The sequence below is a fragment of the Miniopterus natalensis genome, chromosome 3 (genome assembly GCF_054644295.1).
Source record: "Miniopterus natalensis isolate mMinNat1 chromosome 3, mMinNat1.hap1, whole genome shotgun sequence".
NCBI classification, from domain to species: domain Eukaryota; kingdom Metazoa; phylum Chordata; class Mammalia; order Chiroptera; family Miniopteridae; genus Miniopterus; species Miniopterus natalensis.
The window spans coordinates 40,561,491-40,586,452 of NC_142083.1; the positions used below are offsets into that span (position 1 = coordinate 40,561,491).

At 37.3% G+C, this 24,962-nt stretch overlaps 1 protein-coding gene across 2 annotated transcripts in view; it reads right to left on the bottom strand.

The window, feature by feature from the left end:
- The window catches only part of HOMER1 (homer scaffold protein 1), a 91,074-nt gene that overhangs the window by 34,233 nt on the left and 31,879 nt on the right, over positions 1-24,962 (bottom strand). For both annotated transcript variants that reach the window (XM_016210367.2, XM_016210366.2), the window contains exons 3-5: positions 22,621-22,752; positions 18,801-18,893; positions 13,520-13,659 (exon numbers count right to left, since the gene is read on the bottom strand). In XM_016210367.2, the coding sequence (XP_016065853.1) occupies positions 13,520-13,659; positions 18,801-18,893; positions 22,621-22,752 (365 nt within the window). The remainder of the gene's footprint in view (positions 1-13,519; positions 13,660-18,800; positions 18,894-22,620; positions 22,753-24,962) is intronic.

Below are 24,962 nucleotides of genomic sequence, written 5' to 3' on the forward strand. Positions count from 1 at the left end.
CATAAGTTTTAAAAGAAATGGCATCTATGAACCATTTGAACCAGTTCTACTTTGAAGTCCAGGAAAATTAGGTTGCTTAGTTTTTTCACTATCTTTACCAGGAATACCAGCTATTTTGATTTTCAAGAAACAGAAATTTTTCTTCATCAAGGGCTTTTACGTCTTCTGAAAATTGGAGCAAGGATAATAACAGTATTTCTGCCAAGGGAAGAAAACAAGAGATGTGCCAAGTCATTTTTTCCTTCCGAGATATCTTGAATGGAAATATCTTCAATACCATGAGGGCATACACAGGAATTCACGATGTTAAGTATCTTCTTTAAAAGTACTACTTCTTTTGAGTCTTTCAAGTTCAAATTGTGATGATTGGGTCTTTTAAAATTGTCATGTTTAAATTCGTCCACGTTAGTTGCTTCCTCTCTAGGTCAGGGACTACTTGCATCTTTTCAGTTAGGATAAACTTCAGATCCTCTTCTTCCATGGGAAATGGTGACTCCACTAAGTTCCAAAATTAAAGGTGGCCACAGAAGTCATCTATTGACCAAGGAAAACTGGTTGTTTCCGCAGTAGGGAAAAAGTCCAACTTGGAAAAATGATCTTTTCTGACTTTAAAAAAAAAAAAAAAAACACACACAAAAAACTATCCAGTAGGTATCAGAATGTAAGGAAGTAAGAAGTCCAGCTTTTCCATTAAAAAAAAAAAGTTCAAACAGAAATTTTTAAGTGAAAAGTAGGGGAAAGGTAAGGGAGTCTACACTTAAATATGTGATTTTTCTTTATTATTTCTGCCCAAGATACCTCTCTCTCTCTAAAAAAAAAAAAAAAAGAAAAGAAAAAAGGGTGATAATATTCCAGTACTATTCAGGGCTTGACACCTAGTAAGATCTGTGGGTTGTGAAGCTTCTAAGGTAGAGTCCACTTCCCTTCCTTGCTATGGAAACTACGACTCTCTAACCATATGTAATAATGGCTTAGTTACACTTTTTAAAAGCTGCAAAGGTATGACTACTACACAGGAGCAGTGTTCCTGAACCCAGATAACACCCAATGATATAGTTCTTTGTATAATTTAACAAATTACTGATAACCATTCTCATTATCTCTGGAGAAAAAAAATCTATTATTTCATAGAACCAGAGAGGCCTTAGGTCTTCTCTTTAACAGTAACTTGGCTTGTGAGTAAGGATCGATACCCTAGAATGATCCAATTACAAAAACTATTAAGCCAAAGGATTGAATGTACTTTCCAAAGACACTTTTGCTAACATTCTTTTCCATTAACTTCTTATTATAGACTCTAAAGAAGCTATGAAGGAAATATCTCTATATAACTATGTCTAAGGTTTCACATTAAGTATCACAGACAACTTTTTGTTGAAAATTAAAAATTAAAAAAAAAAAACACCCTTTGGTGCCCAAGGTAAATGAAATTTAAAAATTTGGCTTAACATAGCTAGTGACTTAATATTCTACTATGTATACACAGGCAGCCTTTACAATGTCCTACAACATGATTACATCTTTACATTGTTTAAAGGTTAATGGACAAGAATGCTGAAAACTCTTTTAGACTGCATGTATCCAGAAACACAACCCTTCTATGATAACTATGTAGAACACTGTTCACGTAAAACAACAATGTGATCATTGTTGTGATCAAAATAATTATCAGCAGACATTTCTCTAACGCAGTAAGAAAAAACCCTGATGAGACTTTTCTAGAGTAATATTACACTAAAAATCTGAATTATTTTAAATGAATAATTTAATATGTATATTTCTACTCATTAAATAAGAACATGCTCTATATTCATTGAAATAATGCTATAACATTTTCTAAAGTATATTTACATTCTGCCTCTTTTTTTTTCCTTCTTTTTTTAAAAATATATCTTTATTGATTTCAGAGACAGGAAAGGAGAGGGAGAGAGAGACAGAAACATCGATGATGAGAGAGTCATTGATCAAGCCCGCAACCCGGGCATGTGCCCCGACCGGGAATTGAACCCCAATCGCCTGGATCCTAGGTCGACGCTCAACCGCTGAGCCACGCCCGGCTGGGCAACATTCTGCCTCTTTTTAAAAACTACTCTCTTTTTTTTTCCTTTATTGATTTTGAGAGAGAGAGGAAGGAAGAGGGAGAGAGAGAGAGAAACATGCATGTAAGAGCGAGACACTGATCGACTGCCTCCCACATGACCCCAGATGGGGATCGAGCCGGCAACCCAGGCCTGTGCCCTGGCCCGGAATCCAGCCACAACCTTTCCGTGCACAGGAAGAGCTCCAACCAACTGAGCTACACTGGCCAGGGCTAAAAGTATTATTTTTAACCAAAAGGTACTAAAGAAAACAAAAATCAACTATATCATTTATAAAATCAGATAAAGAAGGAAATGTACCATTGCCACCATCTATAAGAGTGGCTTCACATATTTTGGAGAGAGAGAAAACTGGTAAGTTTCATATTCTTAGACAGAAAAACTGAGGCTCAATGATGAGCTTTAAAGAATAGTGAGCCCCACGGGTCACGGCTCAGCGGTTGAGCATCGACCTAGGATCCGGGAGATGGCGGTTCGATTCCCGGTCAGGGCACATGCCCGGGTTGCGGACTTGAGGCAGCCGATCAATGACTCTCTCATCATTGATGTCTCTCTCTCTCCCTCTCCTTTCCTCTGTCAGAAATCAATAAAGATATATTAAAAAAATAAATAGAATGTCATTTTGCACTTAAGAGACTGCTCCTAAAAAAAGAAAAGAGAAAAAAAAAGAAGTAAACATAAGGAAAACATGTTGCTATGTTTGTTAAAGGATAGATTCCAACTGAGAGGAAGAAATCACTAACCACTCAGAATAAATATTAATGGAGAAAAAACTAGGAACCTCCTCAACCTGATCAAGAGCATCTATAAAAACCCCCATAGCTAATACCATACCTAATGGTAGAGACTGAAAACATTCCCCCTAAAATTAGGAACAAGCAGAAATGTCCACGCGTGTCATTTCTATTCAGCACTGTACTGGAAGTTCTGGACAGGGCAACGAGTCAAGAAAACAAAATAAAAGACATCAAGAATGGAAAGGAAGAAGTAAAATTACCTCTAATTGCAGATGACATGATTTTGTATACAGAAAATCCTAAGAAAGCTACTAAAAAAACTATTAAAACTAATAAATGAGATTATTAAGAAAGTAATTCCAAAAACAATAGCAAAAAGAATAAAATACTTAGCAATAAATTTAACCAAAGAAGTACAAAACTTATACTCTGAAAACTAAACAAAACTGTTGAGAGAAATTAAAAGCTAAATAAATAAGAAATCATCCCATGTTTATAGACAGACAGACTTGAACATTGTTAAGACGGCCGGTCATCCAAATAGATTCAGCCCATTTCCAATCAGAATCCCAACTGGCTTCTTTGAAGATGATCACAGGTGGGTCCTAAAATTCACATGGAAATTCTAGGGACTCAGAATAGTTAAAACAATCTTGAAAAGGAAGAACGAAGTTGGAAGACTCACATTCCCAATTTCAAAACTTACTGCAAAGCTACAGTAATGAACACAGTGTGGTACTGGCATGAGGATAGATAAATGAGAGGGAAAGAGCTCAGATGAGGGTTCAGAAATAAACCCTCACATTTATGGTCAGCTGATATTTTGAGAAGGGTGCCAGGACAACTCAATAGGAAAAGAATACTCTTTTCAACAAGTGATGCTGGGACAACTGGATATCCGCGTGCAAAAGAATGAAGTTGGGCCTCTATCTCACATCACAGAAAAACTAACTCAAAATGAACCGGTCTAAACGTAAGAGTTAAAACTATAAAACTCTTAGAGAAAAACATAAGTGTAAATCTTAATGACTTTGGATTAGGCAATGGTTTCTTAGATATGCCACCAAAAGCACAAGCAACATAGAAATAAATAAATAAAATGGGACTTATTTAAAATGAAAAACTTTTGTATTGCAAGGGATACTGTCAAGGTGAAAAGACAATCCAAAGAACTGGAGAAAATATCTGCCAGTCATTTGCCTGATAAGGGGTTATTATCCAGAATATATAGAGAATTACAACTTAACAACAAAGAAACAAACAGCCCAATTAAAAATGAGCAAAGGATCTGAATAGCCATTTCTCCAAAAAAGATTTACAAGTGGTCAATAAGCACATGAAAAAATGCCCAACATCATCAGCCATCAGGGAAATTCAAATCAAAACCACAATGAGATACCACTTCACACCTACTAAGATGGCTATAATAAAAAAGACAGATAACGTGTTAATAATGTAGAGAAACCGGACCCCTTATACACTGCTGGTGGGTATAAAATGGTGCAGCTGCTTTGCAAAACCGTCTAGCAGTTCCTTCCAAAGGTTAAACGTGGAATTACCACATGATCCAGCAATTCCACTTCTAGGTATATGCCTGGATAATTGAAAACATATGTTCACACGAAAACTTACACACAAATGTGCATAGCAGCATTATTCATAACAATGGTGGAACTTTCAAAAAGTGGGCACAACCTAAATGTCTTCAACTGGTGAGTGGATTAATACAATGTGGTATATCCATACGATGGGCTGCTATTCCGCAATAACAGGAAGTGTTTATACGTTCCACAACACGGATGAACCTTGAAAACATGCCAAGTGAAAAAATCCAGTCATAAAAGTTCCCATATGGTGGGATTCCACTTCTAAGAATGTCCAGAACAGGCAAATCTACAGAGACAGAAGGTAGATTCCTGGTGTGTGTGAAGGAGAAAAGGGGAGTGACTGCTAATGGGTACAGGGTTTTGGGGGAGGTGATAAAAATGTTTTAAAATTGATTTCGGCGATGGTTGCACAACTCTGAATATACTAAAAAACCACTGAATTGTATACTTTAAATAGGTGAATTGTTTAGTATGTGAATAACATTTCAATAAAACTTATTAAAAATATTAATGGTGCTATTAACAGCTAAGTGCTTCCTGTTGGAATTAAAAAGCGAAACTAATTATGCTTCATATTGGTATCTATGTTAGCCCTGCCTGGTATATGTTATATTTTTGATGCTAATGATCGAGTTGCACTAACTTACTTAACCCTTTCTGTCATCTCAATTACAGTAAAAGCACATATATTTATTCACTCAACAAATTTATTCATTATATATTACATACCTAAATGGCTAGAAATTATATGGGAAACCAAAAAAATATAAGTGAATCAGGCTTAGTCCAGAAGCTAAGAACCTAGTAGGGGACATTAGCAAGTAATAGTAAACATGTGTTGAACAGTGATAAAAAATCAAGATGTAAGTATCTGAAATGTGATACAGAAAGTGAACCCTACTGGAGTTTAGTAGGAGAGCTGCCTCAACCAGGATGGGCCCTAATGATCAATGACTCTGGAGACCTACCTCTCTGGTCGAATCTAGCCATTAGCAAATAGTGATGCTTAATACCTCTTCTGTGGACTTGTTCCTACTCCTGTAAAATGAAGAGGCTGGGCTATGTAATAGCAAATGTCCTTTCTATCTTCAAAGTTCTAGTATCAACGTTTCGTCTTCAATTTTGGCCAGAGTAAAAAAAATTAACTATTTTGTCTACATTGGATATATGGCCAAGCTAAACTGTCAATGGAAAATGGCAAACTGGTAGATAACAAAAGTAAAATGTACAATTACTTCAACTATTTAGTCATATCCACGTTTTCCACACCCTACAAGGAAGGTGGTCTCTGGAGCGTGATAACTTTCAATACATTTCAGTGAATTAACTGTCAGCTAATTTTCATGTAAAATGTGAGGCTCACATGTTATCCCATGAAGCACGAGTTGGCCCCATGTACATTCTGCCAAATGTACATAACTGCAATTCTCAATTTTAAAAACCTATTGTTCTTAAATTCACTTCTTTGAGTTAATAATAATTACTTGTGCTGAACTTTATGAGATGAAATTAAAAAAAAACATTCTAGCAATAATTGGTTTAAAAACAAAGAATAAAAATACTGTCTAATTTCACAGAAAATACATCATTGGATCACTTTGCACTGCTTTTTAAAAAAGGAGAAAAATTATTCTCAAGAAAAGAATAAAAATTATTTTATTAAGAAAAATGCACATTTTAGCATCTTTCACATTATTAGGAACTTAACAACGTTTATTAACACATTATCTTTAAAATTTCTTTATACTAACTAGGAAATTTTGAAGAAAATTGTCAGTTAAACTCAAGTCTGAAGTTTGAAAACAGCGACTGATTTTCAAGGAATATAACTAGTTTTATACCTTAGCTTCAAGGTCTTCTGAACCCGTAGGTGTGACTTTAGCTGACAGTACCAAGGGCATTCAGAGCATGCACTCAATTTTTGTGAGGTAAATTGTTTCATTCACATGTTTATTGACTGTCTACCTGGAATACACCAGGGATACAAATGAATAAAACACAATCCTTGCCCCAGGAGAGACTGAGCACTCACGTCAACCTCCCCATGTCAGTGTGAAGGCAAAGGGATCTAACCGGAGGAAGCGGGTCTCAGTCTGCGGGCAGGAGAGCAGGCTGACTGCAGGTGCTGATGCCGGAGCGTCCAGGACACAAACGGGCTGACTAGCCGGCGTCAGGCGAGAGCCAGAGGCGAGGGGGCGCAAGCATGGAGTGCGCGTCACACGTGCACACGCAGCCATTGCGATGAGAAGGAAGAACACTCCAGAAGCAAGGAAGCCAAGGCCTGCAGCTGAGCAACAGCACAGCCGCTTGGCTGTATGTGGAGAAACTCAGGCAATTTGGAGTAACTGCTACAGGAGCACAAGGTGGGGAGGCAGAGGAGGCCGCACCTGATGGCCATGGATTGGTCTACAGACACCATGCCACCGAGATATTTTGAGGAGGAAAGTGACATGGTCGGGTTTCTGTGTCTGAGAGAATTAAAAGCACGTGACAGAGTAATATGTCACCAAAGAGAAGATATCCATTATTCCAAACCGGCAAACTGTACCCTCCCAAACACCTCCACCAGGAGCTTATAAGGGTATTATAACAACGGACATTACCAGCTGGGAATCCTGGCCCTGGGCTAAACCATATGTAAATCGCAGATTCCTTTTGAAAGTCTAAACTGGAAACCAGATGGGCCATCTAGTTCCAGTCCCTCTGTTTGTATTTTAATATTGATTTTTAAAAAATTTGCTGCTGCTGACATTATCACAGATAGCCCCTCTGCCCCCCCCCCCCCCCGCCCTGTCCCACCCCAGGCCTTCTGCACGCTATTGTCTGTGTCCATGGTTTATGTATATATGCATATGTGTTCTTTAATCTCCTCCCGTCCCCTTCCCATACCCGACAGCTGTCATTCTGTGCCATGCATCCATGCCTCTGGATCTATTTTGTTCATCGGTTTATTTTGTTCATTAGATTTCACATATAAGTGAGATCATGTGATATTTGTCTTTCTCTAACTTGCTTATTTCACTTAGCACAAGACCTTTAATGTTGTTAAGTGAACTTTGCCCACTCCACTTTACCATGGGCCTCACAATGCCTTACTGTCATGTTCACCACAAATTTCACACATTTAAGTAGCCTGCTTGTCCTCTGCCTGTGTTTACTTGTCCCTTGCTACTCTAGTGAGAGGAAAGATGGAAAACTAAATTCAATGGAAGAGCATTTTCCCTAAGTCCTAGACCAGAGCTGTCCATATCCCCAAACCATCCTTCCACTGGAACCCCTACTATGGTCTTCTAAGAGCAAAAATGGAAGAAAAATAAGGAATTTTTAAAAGCCCTCTGTTGGGAAGAAATCATAAATAATCTCTTGTGAATGACCACACCTCTCACTCCAGCTGGTCATCTTGAAAACAGAAGTCGATCACAAGGGATGGACTGGTGAACATTCTTTGCCATTAAATACAATGTTAATGCCAAGCAGGAGAAGGGGAAAGGACTGATCCCTATGGGAGGTGGTTGGTAATGCCTATATCAAATGAATAGTATTTTTTCTTCTTGCAACTAACCTATATTAAGTTATAATGCCTGAAAAAAAGCTGCAGCAAATTTTTATGCTTTCTTCAAAATCTTTTCAAAGACATTAGATGAGAATAAAGGTTAGTTTTTTAAAAATTCAAGATAGGAAACTTACTTAGAAAGCTAATAAATACTCTTGGTCACTAAACTATATTTTTCATTGCATCTTGTTTAAAAACGTACAAATTGCTTTTCACTTCCTAGAGAATACAGAAGAGTGTATGTTACCAAATCACTAGAGCACTTCTTACAGAGTGCTATCTATTCACAATGATGGTAAACGTAAATGACTGTGTTGCGATCTATCACAAGCTATCTTGGCCTTCAAATTAACTTTTAAAAACCTGATTGAATTTTTAAGGTTCAGTGGTGGAAGGTACTTATGTCAATCTGAACTGCAAAAAGAAGAGGAATCCTACAACTTGTATTTCTCATCTGCAATTATATCCATGACAAAGTACTTCTTGTGAACAAAACCCAGCTTTAGATACAGTGTTATACCAACAAAAGTTATCTGCCAAAATTATTCCTATTTTAGTTCATAGCTATAATCTTACAAGTTTTCTTTACTATTCATAAAGAAGAGAGATAAGCAGTAGAGCTATGGAGAGTATAGTACAGTGGAGCTCTTAACAGTCACTCACTTTTTCTTCTTTGTATCATCTTTGAAGTACAAACTGCATTTGATTCAAGATAAAGCACTTTTATTTTGTGTTTTAACAGGTAACTAATGTGGCGTATATAATTTCCAATGAAATTTAGTTTTTGAAATTGTACAAAAATCCCTAAATCAGCTTTAAAGTGGTAGCTTTCCGAAACTCCGATAATGAATGAAGAAATCTACTAAATACAAATGGAATGAACCCACCCAGATTCTGAAAGTTTTGGTGAAATTGTAGTTATGCTGACTTAAAGCAAAGTCAATATACTAAAAAGTAACATTTCTGCATACATGCTTTAATATCTGTTAGAAACACATAATGGCAGAAAAATCTCTTAAACACAATAAAGATACATGCAATACCCCCAAAAATGCATAAACTCTAGCAGAACCATGATGCTATTATCTAAACATTACAAGAATTTAAATATAATCAGTGCTTTAAAAAGCCTATTTTCCACTAACATCATCAAACTGTTATTAAAATATATCAGTACAAAAATAGCTTCACAAGCTACTAATGTCTATATATCTGTTTGGAATGCTCAAATATATAACAGCAGTTATTTATCATATATTACTGCATATCTGAAGATCATAAATTGATAATAAACAAAATTAATAGTTTTAGTTTTCAGCATTATATTTCAGTAATATATTCTAACAGCACTAGGATACTATAAAACTGTTTCCAAGAGAATTTTAGTTTTAAATCTTAAAAATAAAAAATCCAAGAATTTATTATTAAGAAATGAGTATATTTCAGTTCTCATGCAACTGGTGCTATGAAGCAAACACACACTGAATGAAAGAACAAAATCGTCCCCCACACGTACATGCTAGTCTATTAGTACACAGCCAATTCATTTAGTACATAGCTCATCTAAGACTACTGTCTCAAAGGATGCCCTGAACACTCCAGTGAGTCACAGTGTTTGCCTGCTCATTCGCAAAAAGATATTATCATTTAGTTTAAAAAAGATTTTTAAAGAAAAAGTGCCATTTAGATATAATTTAATATCATATCCCCTAAGAAATTAGTAAACATTTTCATCCTCATGATCTGCTTCTTTTTCACATCCTTAAACTTTAAAAGCATTTAAATGAATAGACTAAAAAAGTATTAATTTATTAAACTGATTCAATGAGAATGTTTTTGCATAGTTTATGACAAGGACATAAAACAGTACTATAGCACTTGACTGAGGAGTATTGAGCAGCCGACTCATTTTAAAATTTAGTTATGCAGTATAATTAAAAACCGAACAAAAGAGTAAATAATTCAAGTAACCTTATAATGCCACTGAGTTACACAGAAAATAACAAGTTGCATTAGCTCCGTAAATAAGTTTTTTAAAAGTTTAAAAGTAATTTAAAGAAAGTATTTGTGGATGAAATTATATGTCTGGGATTTGTCTTAAAAAGAATCCAGAACTGGAAGAATCAAAAGGGACAGAATGAAACAAGAGTGATCGTTTTTTCATAACTGTTAAGGCTAGGTGATATATGTGTTCATGGGAGTTCATAATAGTATTCTCTCTTTCACATAAGTTTGAAAATTTGTACAGGTTTAAAGAGTAACAGAAAATTTTGCTTATATTTTTAAAGCTAAGTAGTACTTTTTAAAAAATACACAAAGCTAACAGAGTAAAGAACAAACTATAACCACATCACTAAAATTTTCAGGATCAAATGAAAATCAGGGTCTTCTTTTGATATGTTAACGAATGAATTCATGAGATTTAGGCATCAAATTTGAATTTTAAGAACAGTACAAACTGGCTTGCTAAGTAGCTATTACTACAATCAACTCTATTTTTTTAAAGAAATATATCTTTATTGATTTGAGAGAGAGGAAGGGAGAGGGAGAGAGAGAGAGAGAGAGAACCATCAATGATGAGAGAGAGTCACTGATTGGCTGCCTCCTGCACGCCCCCTGCTGGGGATCGAGCCCGCAACCCGGGCATGTGCCCTGACCGGGAATCAAACCGAGATCTCCTGGATCACAGGTCGATGCTCAACCGCTGAGCCACACCTGCTGAGCATACAATCAACTTAAGTAACATGACTGAGTAGATCACTGTTCCCTATATCCTTTCTTTAAAAAAAATAGACATTTTAGTGATTATGCTCCTTATTTATCAGTAAACTATTATCAACCAGAACAGAAAGATGGTGGCAAAGTATTTCTGTTTAGCTGTTCATTCCCTCCTGCTAGAATAAGAACAGCACAGGGAATGCAGCGAACGGCACTGCACTAACCATGTGGTGCTGGGTGGGGGTACCAGACGTCCGGGGAGATCACTTCATAAGCTATCTAAATGTCTAACCACTATGCTGTACACCTGACACGGATACAATATTAAATATCAACTGTAATTGAAAAATAAAACTTTTAATGCACTAAGGAAGAAAGACAAATAGTCTAAATAAACCTTAAAACAGATTTTCATTATCTTCCTTGGCCACAAAAAAAGAACAAACAGCACACCAAGCTTAAGCACTTGCGACCTTGAGATTTAACAGAAATTATTTTAATACTCATTCTGTCACTAATTCATGAAACGGTGCTCTTTTCTCTACACAGGACGTCAGGAACAGTCAATCCAGCACACATATAAATATGTACATTACTGTAATGAAGTTTCTACTTTTTTTTTTTTTTAATCCTCACCTGAGGACATGCTAAGAGAGAGAAAGGAGGGGGAGGGAGGGAGAGCGAGAGAGAGAGAGAAACACTGATCAGCTGCCCTCTTCACTCGCCTGAGGGAATGAAGCCACGGCCAGGCACGTGCCCCTGACCAGGAACCAACCAGCAACCCCTTGGTGCACAGATGATGCCCAACCAACCACGCCACTCTAGCTGGGCCAAAGTTTATACTCTTAATGTGACTTTTATTCTGATGTTCCCTATTTGGTTTTATTATATTTCATTTTTCAGAATGTCATGAATAACCTGAATTAATTTAAAATTACCAGAGTTTGAAAAATCCTACATGACACCGTCTCTGAGGTATCTTCTAACTGACACTTTGGGATTCTAGTATTAACTACAAAATACATCACCGTTTGCATCAGGCAGGAATCAAAATAAGGTCACAGACAAAGTCTAAAACCCTATAGCTAAAATATTTTTACAATAAGAAAACTATAAGATTATGTAATTACAAGCTTAAATTGACCTTTGAAGTTTTATTTTCAGAACTCAAATATCTCCATGGCTAATCTATAAATTCCAGTAGTCAAAGAAGCTCTATTTTCAAATCAAAGTAAGTAACTCCTATTAGACACCCAGGAATAGAGAAAATCAACCGATGACCAACCCCAGTTAGAAATTCCAAATACCAAGGATTAGCACAACAATATACATTCAGAAAACTTTTGAATGCATAAACTAGAAATAGCATTTACAAATACTAAATACAAAAGTTCTATTTCTAAATGCTACACTAATCAATGCACATGACTCGATTGTTAGCCGAAGAAATCAAGTTTATAATTATGCTCAGTGTAGTTAAATCTACTTATTAAACAGATATGTTAAATATAATTTAATAGGAAGGGCATTTTCCTCCCTCAACATAAATATTTTTTAAAATTACATACCAATCACATTGCTCTTTCACTGTAATTGCATATTTTTAAAACCTGTATGTTTTACAAATATAGTCTTCAGATCAGAAGGACTAATAGTTTTCATGTGTTCACTCATTTTTACAGCTATAGAAGAGAATCTGCTTAATCTGCAATAGTTAAAGCATGAGCTCCATGATGATTCCAACATATGTCTACTGTTGATGCAAAATTATTAGCACTTTTAGAAAAAATTAGAATAGCCCCACTGTCAAATAGTTTCTACCCATTCCTTCCTAAAAAACACCTTATCTAATTTCTTCATCTTCCTGAGCCTGACCATCAGGTCCCTCAATGTTAGTTTCTAATATGTTTAATCCTATGCCCTTAATATCCAACAAATTCAATAAAAATTAAGATTCTCATGAAAGAGAGTTTGGAATACCTCACTTCACAATTCTTCTGAATATGATAAAGAATTTGATTTTTAAAAAACTGGTCCCAAAAAGAGATGCATAAGAAAAACTGTTTTTTTAACTTCAACTAAAACTGCCCAGTCAAAATTTCTGAAGAAGGAGAAAAAGGAACTTTAAGACGACGACAGGCAGGCACTTGTTTACATTTGCAACACTGCAGTTTCACAGATCTCCTTACATTACAAAAATACCACAATATGGCCCATAATTAATGTAACTGGCATGGAACACATTCAGGATAAACTGTATCTGTTTAAAATATCAAATTCTTTTAAAATTCAGAAGCATGTGAAGATTTATCTTCTGTTAGTTGGTGTGCAAAAATAACTCTCACATGAGCATTAACAGGTTCATTCTAGAAGTTACCGCAATAACTTGCTTCCTTCTGTGAAATCATACAGTGAGATCACCTCTAAGACTATGGTGAAGCTTAAGGTCAGAGTAGGAAGTTATTTTTTAAAAATTATAATCCTCAGACCATACATGAAAATGGAAACTAGGTTAACAGAGGGAGCCTTTCAACGACCGTATTAAAAAATAGGAAGAGATTTACAATAATATATATATTGTTTCACTGAACAAATGATTTGCTCAGTAGCCCTTTTTCTACACAGATAAAGCCCATCTAGGCAACTCTAAATTATCAAAAATTTTCTGAGGTTAACAGAAATGGTTAAAAAGAGCCGACCTGGAATTTTCACGCAGGGTTATAACTGTAAGATTTATCCAAAACCCAAAAAACTTTCCATATTTACGTATTTTACTTAATCATGATGGTTGAATTGAATTTGTACCTATGTGAAAATGGCAATGCATTCTGAGTTGGTTCAGCCCTTGACTCTGAGTTCTGTGTCACATCAGGTGTTCTTTCGTCGTCGGTCCCATTGATGCTTTCTGGTGTTAAAGGAGACTGAAGATCCCCGCCTGCTGATTCCTTAAAAACAAAAGGGGGTAGGGGGTCGGGGATAAGAAAGTGTCATACTCCTACTACAATACACAAGATCATCTTAAAATTAAAACTCTGATGTATGCTTACTTATGAACCACTATTTCAATTGAAATTTGAATCAAAGATTTAAAGAGTGAAATCTGAAGGAGAAATAATTTTTTAAAGCAAGGCAACTTCGTAAGAAAACTGTGTGAAACATAATACAATTTAGAAATGTAGTTTCAAAGAACTGAAACACTTTTGGGTTTACATAAGCAACTAACTGGTTAGAATAAAAGATATTCAAAGAATTACTTAAGAGGGAAAAGAAGATGGCACAAAAAATGTAGGAGGAGGTGATTTTATTTGGGAGGGTAGGAAGGAAAATATTCACGTTTTAATTTTCTTATCTGCCCTACTTTTCAATTCCTAGAATTATTTAGAAAAGCAGTCAGAAACACCTCTGTCACACATACATAATGATATCGGTGTATGTCGGCTTTTCTTGCCCGCTACTCAAAATGGAATTATTTTTCTTCACAAAATTTCCTCATTTCTATTTTTAATTAAGTTTGCCTATGAAGGTAAATTTAATTTACCCCTCAGGAAAATAAATGGAATTTAAAATGACACTGAAGCTGACACTTATTCTTGCATCTGCCGTTATCAGATTATCCAACTTTGATATAAGAAATCAGAATGGGGGGGTCATTTGATAAACCCGGTAAGCGGGTGAGGTCCCAGCACCAGATACCGAAAGAGCAGCTTGGCGGACCCCTTGTGATCTCTGGGCAAGAAAACCTCACACGTGAAATATTAGGCTGTTGTTAGGGAAGAAAATATCACCAGGGAACTGGTTAGGTATGTCATAATTTGTCAACTTAGAAGAATATAAGATTTCCTCAAATAAAAACAAGGAGAATATGTGTAATACAGGAAAATGCTTATAATTAGGAGAAAAACATATGAGAATGTAAGGAGATGTCTCGGTTATGATAATTTACATACTTTACATAAAAAAATCTTGCACGTGAAGTGCTGGGAAGAAATACGGAAATATACTGATGCAGCGACACTTTCTTTTGGGAGCTTCTGGTTTTACACCACTGTGTACATTTTATTTCACATTTAAATATATTTTAACTAATAGTACCAAAATGCAAGAAATTATATAAGCTATCAAAGGTCAAAAGACAACCCTCTTGATTCCACATTAACACTTAACTACGTTTCAAATATTAATGGAACCTCTGTTTCAACCTTTAATTTCCCTCATGAACTCTTTCTCCTAAGTCCTCTGTTTCCACCAACAGCCAATGCCTGGATAAACTTTACAGTACACTGTGAAACATAAAATTGTTTTACAACAAAGTCAAATCCTACTAAATGAATAATGGGAATAGTATCTATTTAGCAGAAAAAGTTGAAGCAGCTCACATCTCACTGTGTTTGGGTGAAACTCCCCCTACGCCCCATACCAAAGCATTCAGAGTTCCTTGCAAGTGCCAAGGGTTAGCCGTACTTTGAGAAAAAAATACCCAGAAAATTGCAGGCAATTAATTATTGGTATAATTTATGTAAGAAAGTCAAGTTGGAATTCCAATCAAAAGGCATATTCAAAGAAAAGGCTTCAACTCTAAATCAAAATATGGATGAAAAAATAAACATAACAGTATTGAGTTTTAATTTAACGGACTTTTTAGATGAACTCATTAACTACTGGTTTTAATTCCAACAGATAAGAGGGCCTGTCGCTATACCCCCTCCTGGCCTCTCAACCTGACCCACTCCCTTTCCACCTGCTCCCCAGCCTCATCAGACTTAAAATCTCCGGCCTCCGCTCACATGCTGCCTTGCCAGGCTCGGCCTGGCTTTACTCCCCTCTGGCTTTATAACTAAGCCAATCACCTTTCTTACACTCTCACGGGCACCGTCCCGGTTCTCGGGCTTCCTTACCTTCCGCAACACCTGCCTGGTCAACTGCTAATCTCCTACAGAATGAACCTTCCTTCCCAATTCTCACGCCCAAGCCGCTACGAGCTATGAGAGAAAGCGCCGCTACGTGCGCTGCTGGGCGCCACCAAGGTGGCTGTGGACTCTGCGTCTAGGCATGCCCCGCAGCGCCGGGAATCTTTAATCGCGCACTCCCACTTCACTCCTCTTTTCTTCTCTCCCTAACCGCTCTTCCAACCTCGGTTCCAGCCTCTCTTCCTAGCTGCCCCTCCTCTCAGGGGGTGACTGAATTCTTCTTTCCCCGGGGAAATGGGACGGAACCGGCATAGGCCTCCTCAGCCTCCCTCGTATCGGCACCTGAGCCCATTTTTGTCCCTCCCTCCTGTCTCAGATAACGCGCCCCCACGGTCCCTTCCTTCGCGCCTCTCTCTCCTGGCCCCTCCTGACCCTGACACCCGCTCACTCGCTCCCACACATACGTTCTACAAAGAGACTCCTAGGTCCACGTCCTCCTGATTTTACCATGCTAAGCACTTTGTAATTCTCGTCTAATGCTCACAAAACCCTTTACAGGGATATTCTTATTCCCATTTTGTAGACTTTTTAAAAAAATAATAACTTGTTTAATCAGAAAACCAGTAAGGGTTAGATCCCAGATTCCAAGCCAGCCTCTGCTGCGTGATTGTGTGACACCGTCATAATGTCACTCGTCACAGTAACACGGCCACCGTCACCCTTATTCCTCCCAACCATCCTGTAAGGCAAGGAATGCAAACTCACGCTATAGATGGACACACGATTTCTGCAAGATCACACAGTGACAGAGAAAGGGTTTTACGTCTAAGCCGGTCGGACTTTAAAACCCATACTCTGGACCAGCTGCTTATCCCTCCTCAAGTAAAAACAAAAGCTATGTCCAACCGAGTGCTTACTATTATTGATTATCCCATCTAACCTTCTGATCCCTTCTCTGAATTCGTGAGTAATACTCTGTACTCCAGGCAGAGCCTTAATTTAGCAGATTGGGTTAAACCGGTGAGAACCAAGCTCTGTTCTCCAGCTGAATAGATTCAGAGGGGCCAGGGCTCAAACGTTTCAAACTGAAACAAATATTAATGACATCTGTGACAGACTGTCACAAAAAGGAGAAAAGAGAAATGAAAAGGAATACTTTTTTCTTTGTTTCACTATTTCTCTGGTTTCTGTACATTCAATTGACAATCAGACTTCAGATGTTCTGAAAAGACAAATTAGAGCCAGTATATTCTGGCTCTCCCACGCTGATGAACATATGATATGTCTTTATTCCTTATATTTCATAGCATTATCCAAATAAAAACATCTTGGATATATCCCTTCGATGAAAGTAAAGACACTTCCTCCACCAGAGAGGAGCAGGTATCTTAGTAACTTAACCAAGTTCTGACTGGAGAAAGAGCAACCAAGTACCAAGGCGAAGTGCGGTCCATTCCCGCCTCGCGGCAGCCCTGCGCGTCCCCTTCCCAGCTGTGCCGCGGCGCCTCTCATCACACCCCGGCCATGCCCCCGAGGAACTGAAGTTCCCAGCACGCACTGGTATTAAATTTTAAATAGGCTTTTATGCGTAAAGTATCACTGTATCATCAGAGCACTTAGGGAATAAGGTTCGAGGGAAATTTCCGAGAAGCCGGGTCACCGGCCGCGAGAGGCCGCGGGGTGAAGCTGCAGCGCAGCGCACCTTCGGGCTGCGAGGAAACGCGTCCGTAAGCATACTTGAGGGAGCGCTCTTTGCCTTCAAAAAAGTAAGTAAGTAAATAAACCCCAAACTCTTCACACCAGCAGGGTCTGCCAAAGAGAGAGTGTGGTGCCAGGGCGGGGAGGAAAGTGAATAGGGGACGTTTTCTAAAATGTTCCAGTCGCGGGGCTAGCCACTAAATCCCAAGGCGATTTCCACTGACTTCCTCAAGAAAGCTTTAGGTTAACCTGCCACGACAGGCAGTGTTCCCGAGAAGCATCTGCAACATCTCGTCCTCAGAAAGCTCCTGAGTAAACTTCAGAAACAGTTACTGTAGAGAAAAACTCAGCACAAAGCTAAACTCTACTCTTAAGATGACGATTGAAATAAAAATTAATTTTATAAAAGCCTGATATTAAAAAACTGAAATAACTGGCATTCTATATAAATCATACTTTATAAAACCTCTGTAAAAGGACTGAAATGTAACTATTCAATGAACTTCACTTGGAGATACAATTAGTTTCCAACTGAAGAAAGGTTACGATGAACAACTAACAGGTACTATTAACTCATTCATCAAAGGAAAAAGTGATACCTGTATAAAACCCTTGGGTCTCAGTGCTGAGCATAACGTAAGATGTCCCGGCTATAAGATTTAAGTACATTTTAAAATCAAGTACAACAAACTGTGCTGTTAAATTTTTACATTTTCTGCATATTAAGATGTCTTGACATCTTTAAAAAGACCCTTCTGTCCAGCCAGTTCTTAGGCATAGCAAGGGGCTGACGTGGGAGCATGGCTTTTATATGAAGCTAATGAGTCGAGAGCCACAGCTCCTCTTCCTGGCCCATGTGCCCCAGGAGGCAATATCCCTCTACCTCAATCATCCAGGGCCAGGAACCAGGCAACCAAGGGCCACCCCTATAGCTTAAGGCCTTCAGAAATTATTCAAACTAGCAAGTCCTAAACTGGTACCCCGCCCTGCCCTGCCATTCCTGTGGAAACCCCAATACAGGCTCTACCCTCAGCTTTCCCTGCCCTCCTGCTTTCTGCCTCCTGACCACCCCGAGCCTTCCTGGTGTGCCTCCTGCTTCTAGGACCTGTGGGCATAATAAGGTTTTGCTTCCCTGAGCCTCTCCTGTGTCTCCTCCAGTAGCCACACCTCAGCGACCACCACAGAACACAATAGGCCAATCTATGCTCTGTATGTACAATTGTTTTTAAGTTGTATGCATATTTTAAAAATCTGAGTTTTAATTGCTAAGCAAATACCCCCTCCCCCAGATCCTTGTAGACACTGGCAGATAGGACATAAACCTTTCTTTCTCCACTAGTACAGATGAACTAACGGGTACACTTCTATGTCCACTTCGAAAATTATCTTAATTTTGCCTTATGTTAAGTCTAACTCTGGCATATAGGAACCATCTAAATATGCACAAGGCTCATAAATAAGAATAGAAATTAAATACCCACCTGTGAAGGTGTACTGGTAAGTTCCATCTTTTCTTGTGATTTCTCCTTTGCTAGTCGAGCAGCTTCTTTAAATTCCTGAAACTTTTCTGCAAACTGAATGTATAAAGACTATATACATTAACCTAATAAAAATAAGTTGTAATGCTCACTTTTACCTTAGTTTTCTTTTACTTTCTCTATTGACTCTTATACAAGCAACCTACTCCTCTAATCAATTACAAGTATAATATGAAAATTAAGGAAAAAGAAACCAAATATCAAAACATGTACATTGTAAAGTACTTTGACAAATCGCATTAAAAAACATCACAATATAACTATGTTAGAATCTGGTGTCAGCTAGCTTACCTATGTCCCTTCTTGGTTGTTCAGATGTACTTTACTAAGACCAAGGTGGGGGGCAGGGTACATGTGGGGGGAGGAATCAGTAAAGATGGGCATACTATGTTTGTTTATCATGGAGAAAACGGAATCTCTTAAGGATCGGCTCCTAAACATCACAGTATCTGAAGCATGCTTTTAACTTTTACTATAATATAAACTCTTACATTATGTAAGGTATTTTATTTTCAACAATACAAACAGCAACATTTACTGTTATCACTAACTAGCATTGATAAAACTTCATTTCTAAAGATTCCTATACAGCTAATGTACAGCAGTAGAAAGAATAGTATGTCTCCACAAAGGTCCTTGAGATTGGTAACAATGAAAAATACTAATAATTAGGAACTGTACATAAAATGCTAATTCTTAGGAATACACAGCAATCTATAACTGTCGTGGCCACAGTTATCTATGTTTTCGAAGTAGATACTAGTTTACCACTGTTCTCAGAGAGAGGAAGTTACAGTTACAAAATAACCAAATTTAACAATCTAAAATCTGGCCCTGGCTGGGTGGCTTAGCTGGTTGGAGCGTCATCCCATACACCAAAAAGGGTGTGAGTTCTATTCCTGGTCAGGGCACATACCTAGGTTGTGGGTTCGATCCCCAGTCGGGGCACGTGGGGGGAGGCAACTGGTCAATGTTTCTTTCTCACATCTATGTGTGTCTCTCCTTCCCTTCCTCTCTCTCTAAAATCAATGAAAACATATCCTCGAGTGAGGATTTAAAAAAACCTAAAATCTCTATGCAACTTAAAACACCTGGTTAGAGTTGTCAAGAAAAATATGAAATTATCGCTCCCTCCTCAAACCCTGTAAGCCAGCCCTGATTTCATTTCCATCTTGGGAAGGAAAGCTTTGGTAGGATAGGCTCATGAGACCCTGACGTGCTTTCGGAGATGGAAGAAGGTCAAAATTAAAGATGTCATTGCAACTTTTCTTTCTTGCCTTAAACGCTGTCAGCCCCGCCTACAACTTGTAGATGAGTGAACTGAGTTGTATTACTATACTCCTCTAATTAAACAGAATATCTCCTTAGAGAAAAAAATCTGAATAGTCTCAAAAGGTGCTATTCACATTGGTGGAAACAAAGTAAAAACAAAACCATAATTAATTTCTCTTTATGTAATCTGTAGTACAGAAAGTTTTTCTTACACTAATTTAGCATTCTAAAGCAGTTAATATTGAACACCCTTCTCAACTTCACAAAGACCTATCTATAGCTAACTTCAGGTTTCCATGATAAATACGACTCGGCACGCACTACAGGCATAACTGTAATTTTTCTCACACATCAACCTTAGCAGACCACAGTCTACTAATAATGCTGCTCTCGCTTATTCTGAGAGGCTGTGGTCCAGCGCTGCCTTCAGAGCCTTCTCCAACCCCCCACAATGCTTTGCATTCATTTATGCATTTTAATGATAAAACGAGCCAGAGTATTTATATGTTTGCTTCATTTATGTAAAATGTTCTAAACTCCGTTGGGTCCTCTACAGTCTATAAAGCATCAACATTAGTCTTCAAGGGAGCTTGGAGAATAAATCGTGACCTTGTCATCTTTGGATCGAAACATTCTGAAGAGACTAACTAAGCTCTTGGAGCCAAATCTAGTGAGTAAATAAACTAGACGTGGCTCTGAGAGCTACCTGGTTGTTTTCTGATAGTCAATCCACATGCAGAACTCTAGGATTCACTACCAGTAAGCTTGGTCAAAAGCATATGCTAACTTTAAGAAAGAAAAGTAAAATTCTTGAAATATAAAAGCCATTCCCAGAAAAAAGATCAAATGAGAGGAGACAGTATAATTGACAGAATCTAATAAACCATTCCTTTATTACATTAGCTACTTTCCCAGTAACCTGAAAGACACAATGAAAAACTTTATAGCCAAAATTACTTAAGCTCAAAAATCATTTCATGCAAGTTTAAGATATTAAACTTAGTTTAACATCCACAATTTGGTTCCTCTGTTAACAAGAAATTCAGCAAGTGGAATATAATTATAGTTTTAATTTTTCCTATAGTGTATAATAGATGATTCCAAAAGAAAAGTTCTAAAGAGGTTCTGAGTAATGGCAAAAGTATTAGAATAAACATATAATTTTCTAAGGGGATTGTTTATGGAAGGAAAATGCTCAACCAGATGCCTGTGTCCCTGTTATGTTGAAATACTTTGAATCTAAAACTCCTACCTCTACCCCAGTTCAAAAAATGTATTTAGAAAATTAGATGGATGTAAGATAACATTTGTTTAATTATCCTATAGAGAATGACATCATTACCAAGGCAAAAGTTAAAATAGTCTTAAAATTGAGCATTAAACTACAATTTATATGAAAAAGATAACATTTGAAAACAATATTAAGGAATGTTTACAACTAAAGCAAAAGGAAACAAAGTAGCTTATTTCATACTAATTTCCTACATACTCCTTCAATGTGACATCCACTGAACTATCTAATAACAACCGAAAGTCAATAAATATTCACACAAGTGTAAAACTTTTAAAAAGAACTCATTTTTAAGAATCTGAATGACTCCAACAATTTAAAGTCTCAAGCCATCAGATCCTGTGTACACCAAAATACATGTAAAGTGTTTCAAATGTAGGGCTATCCTTTTAACTGAATGCTTCAGAGAAGTTTTAAGCATAAATCTTGGGTCTGGTAAGAGTAAATTTGAAGAGCAAAAGTAATACTCATTGTCTTCATCATGTTAGTATCCCGAGATGGTTTCCTTTCTTCCTTACAAACTCTTTCCACGTGACAGCCACAGAGCTCAAGGTGCTGCTGGTATGAACACTGCATGGCTTTTGCTTATAGACAGGACCACTGTTTTACTTCCAATATTTAACCTGGTGATGCGCTGTATTATTTGGGCTTTCCTGGCTGCAGTATTTCACTTAGTATTTTCCAAGAACTCCTCATAGTATCTATTGGGTCTCTGTATTGCATCACAGAGCTCAGAGTAATTCTCACCCAGACAATGCACAATTTTCCCTAAAGACAGGGATTTATATGTGTCTGCTGTCACATTAGAAAGTTGAAATCTATATCATTATCAGCTTGAGTTTTCGCATTTCAGAAGAGTTTGGTGTCTATCTATCTTGCAGACCATCTCCAACTAAGGGAGTCAAGTCCTGAGCAAAGTCCATTCTCAAGTGATTAATTCCCATCTTTTATTTCCTGTCATACACAGTTAACCATGCAAATCCTTCTCAATCAGTGGTGACTATTTTTAATGTGTACAACGAATTTTCCAATTGACAGTAGAACCAATGATCTCTTCATGCTCTAAAGTCACTACAGTTCTGAGAATATTAAATATAAACAAATGTCTCCTATGGTTTATACTCTCCATTTGCTACTATATATTTAAGACACCCGACCTGAAGATGAAGATTTCCACTTAGATCTGATGAACTAACTTACTTTTGAAAGATGATGCTCAGAGGAGAATCCTAGTCCATAAACAGTGTTTGCCCGGCTATCGGCCCACTGGCCAAACTTCTGAGATGTTTTAGTAAATGTCATGTTTGGGGTGATGGTGCTGTTAATTATTGCCTGAAAAATAAAACAAGTATGAGGAACCTTTCCAAAATTAGCAAATAGACATTTAAAAGACAGGACTATTTAGATACATAAAAACTTAGGATTCTTAATGAGCCACAACATTAAGTATACAGTATAGTTATAAAAATAGTTTATAGTATCGCAAGTGACAACATGGAAATAGGGTAACTACTAGAACTATAAATATTATCATAATAAAAACGTACATGTTGTCAAACCCGTAAGTAGTTTTTTTTACTTCTTACAGAATTTATATACTCATAAACCTCCTTACTCTTCAATTTAAAAGCTGCTTTTCCCAGCATGTCCTGTTAGATCCTGTAAACTGTGGCTAACAACTGCACTAACTTGTGAGGCTGTCATCAAATGAAAAGATTAAGTGGAAAAGAATATGCAGTAGTCGCCCTATACCCCCAGTTTTGTTTTCTGTGGTTTCAGTTACCTATGATCAACAAAAGTCTGAAAATATTAAATGGAAAATTCCAGAAATAAACAATTCACAAGTTTTAAACTGCATGCTGTTGTGAGTAATACAATGAAATCTACGGCCACCCTGCCTTGGACATGAATCGTGCCTTTGTCCAGCATCAGCCGCACCATCTATGCTACCTGCCCTTAGTATCTGCCTAGGTGATCAGGGCGACTGTCGAGTGTTGCAGTGCTTGTGTTCAAGTAACCTTTAGTTTACTTAATGAAGGCTCCAAAGCGCAAGAGTAGTGATGCTGGCAATCTGAATATACCAAAGAGAAGCTGTGAAGTCTATGTTTGTATAGGAAAAATTGGGTACTATCTGCAGTCATAGGCATCTACTCAGGGTCTTGGAAGTATCCCCTACAAATAAGGGGGAGACTACTGCATTAACAGACGGTAAGGAATCATTTGGTTATTCCACTATTTTACTGAGTACCTATTTCATGTCAAGCACAATTCTATAAACTTGAGATACAATCAGAGGCAATGTATCTGTGGATCACATTCTAGAGCAAGAAGAGTCAGTCACTGAACAAGTAAATGAACAGCTGACCAAGTAACTTCAGAGAGTGGTCAGTGCTTACGAAGACCACGAGACCAGGATGTGACAGAGACTGAGAGGCCAGAGGCTCTACTTTAGATTCTATGGTCCTGGAGTATTCCCTGAGGAAGGCACATCTGTGTTTTCAAGAAGAGAAGGGCATTTAACATGTGATCCTAGTATCTCAAAAAGTGAGGTAGCAGTAGGTGTTACAGGCATCTAAGAAAACCAGCCCATGTGCTGTTCATCACTGACCTTCGGTTTTAACTATTTCAGATGAACTTCATTCTGCTTTTAAGTGTTCCATTTTAATCCCCATTTGGAACCTTTCCTTAAAAAAATTATTTATTAGACTTCCTAGAATAGAATGCTACAGTGAATCCATTTAAAATAAAAATTTTAGTTCTATAAAATAAAAATGTCTCTCAATCCCAAAGTTCTTGTCCTTTCAAGGAAAAGAAGTAGAAATGCTGTGTCATTACAGATCATGTAGTGCCCTGATCCTGGCCCTTGGCCAGCTGATGTCTCTGCAGGCTGATTAGAAAAACTTCAAGCAAACTTGATATACACAGAAAAGGTGCTAAGTGAGAACAAATGGACATTTTCTAATCAGGGCACCTAAGGCTTTCAACTCACCATGTCGTGCAGAAATAGAAGTGAAGGTGGTAAGAAGAAAAACACTCATTTAGCTGCATCAAATAAACCACTATTGCTTATCAAAACAAACACATACAAAACACTAAAACAAAACAAAAAAAACACCAAAAAAAATCCACAACTCCTGCAAGGAACTGCAATAGTTAACAACATCAGTTTAGAAAGGTAACAAGAAAATGGAAAGTATGATAAAAAAATGTAACTACTACAGAGGGTAGCTTTTATTCAAAGAAACAAAACAAAAACTTTTTCACAAGAGTTATTTAAGAGCCTAATAATTACAAGCTGCAAAGTATATGCAAAAATAAAAATGCCAGAAGCAATAGTTCATATTGCTTCAGAAGGAAGACACATGTGATTATTTAATCACATGGGACATGGGACCACTTCAGTTGAACTTTATTTTATATATCATTTAACTCTCCTGTCTAATAAAACGACCTTTTATCTGTAGTTTTGGCCAAGAGAGAAACATAGATTATAGAGAACTGAAGGTCACAATCTGGGGGGAAAAAATAAATTAACACTCTAG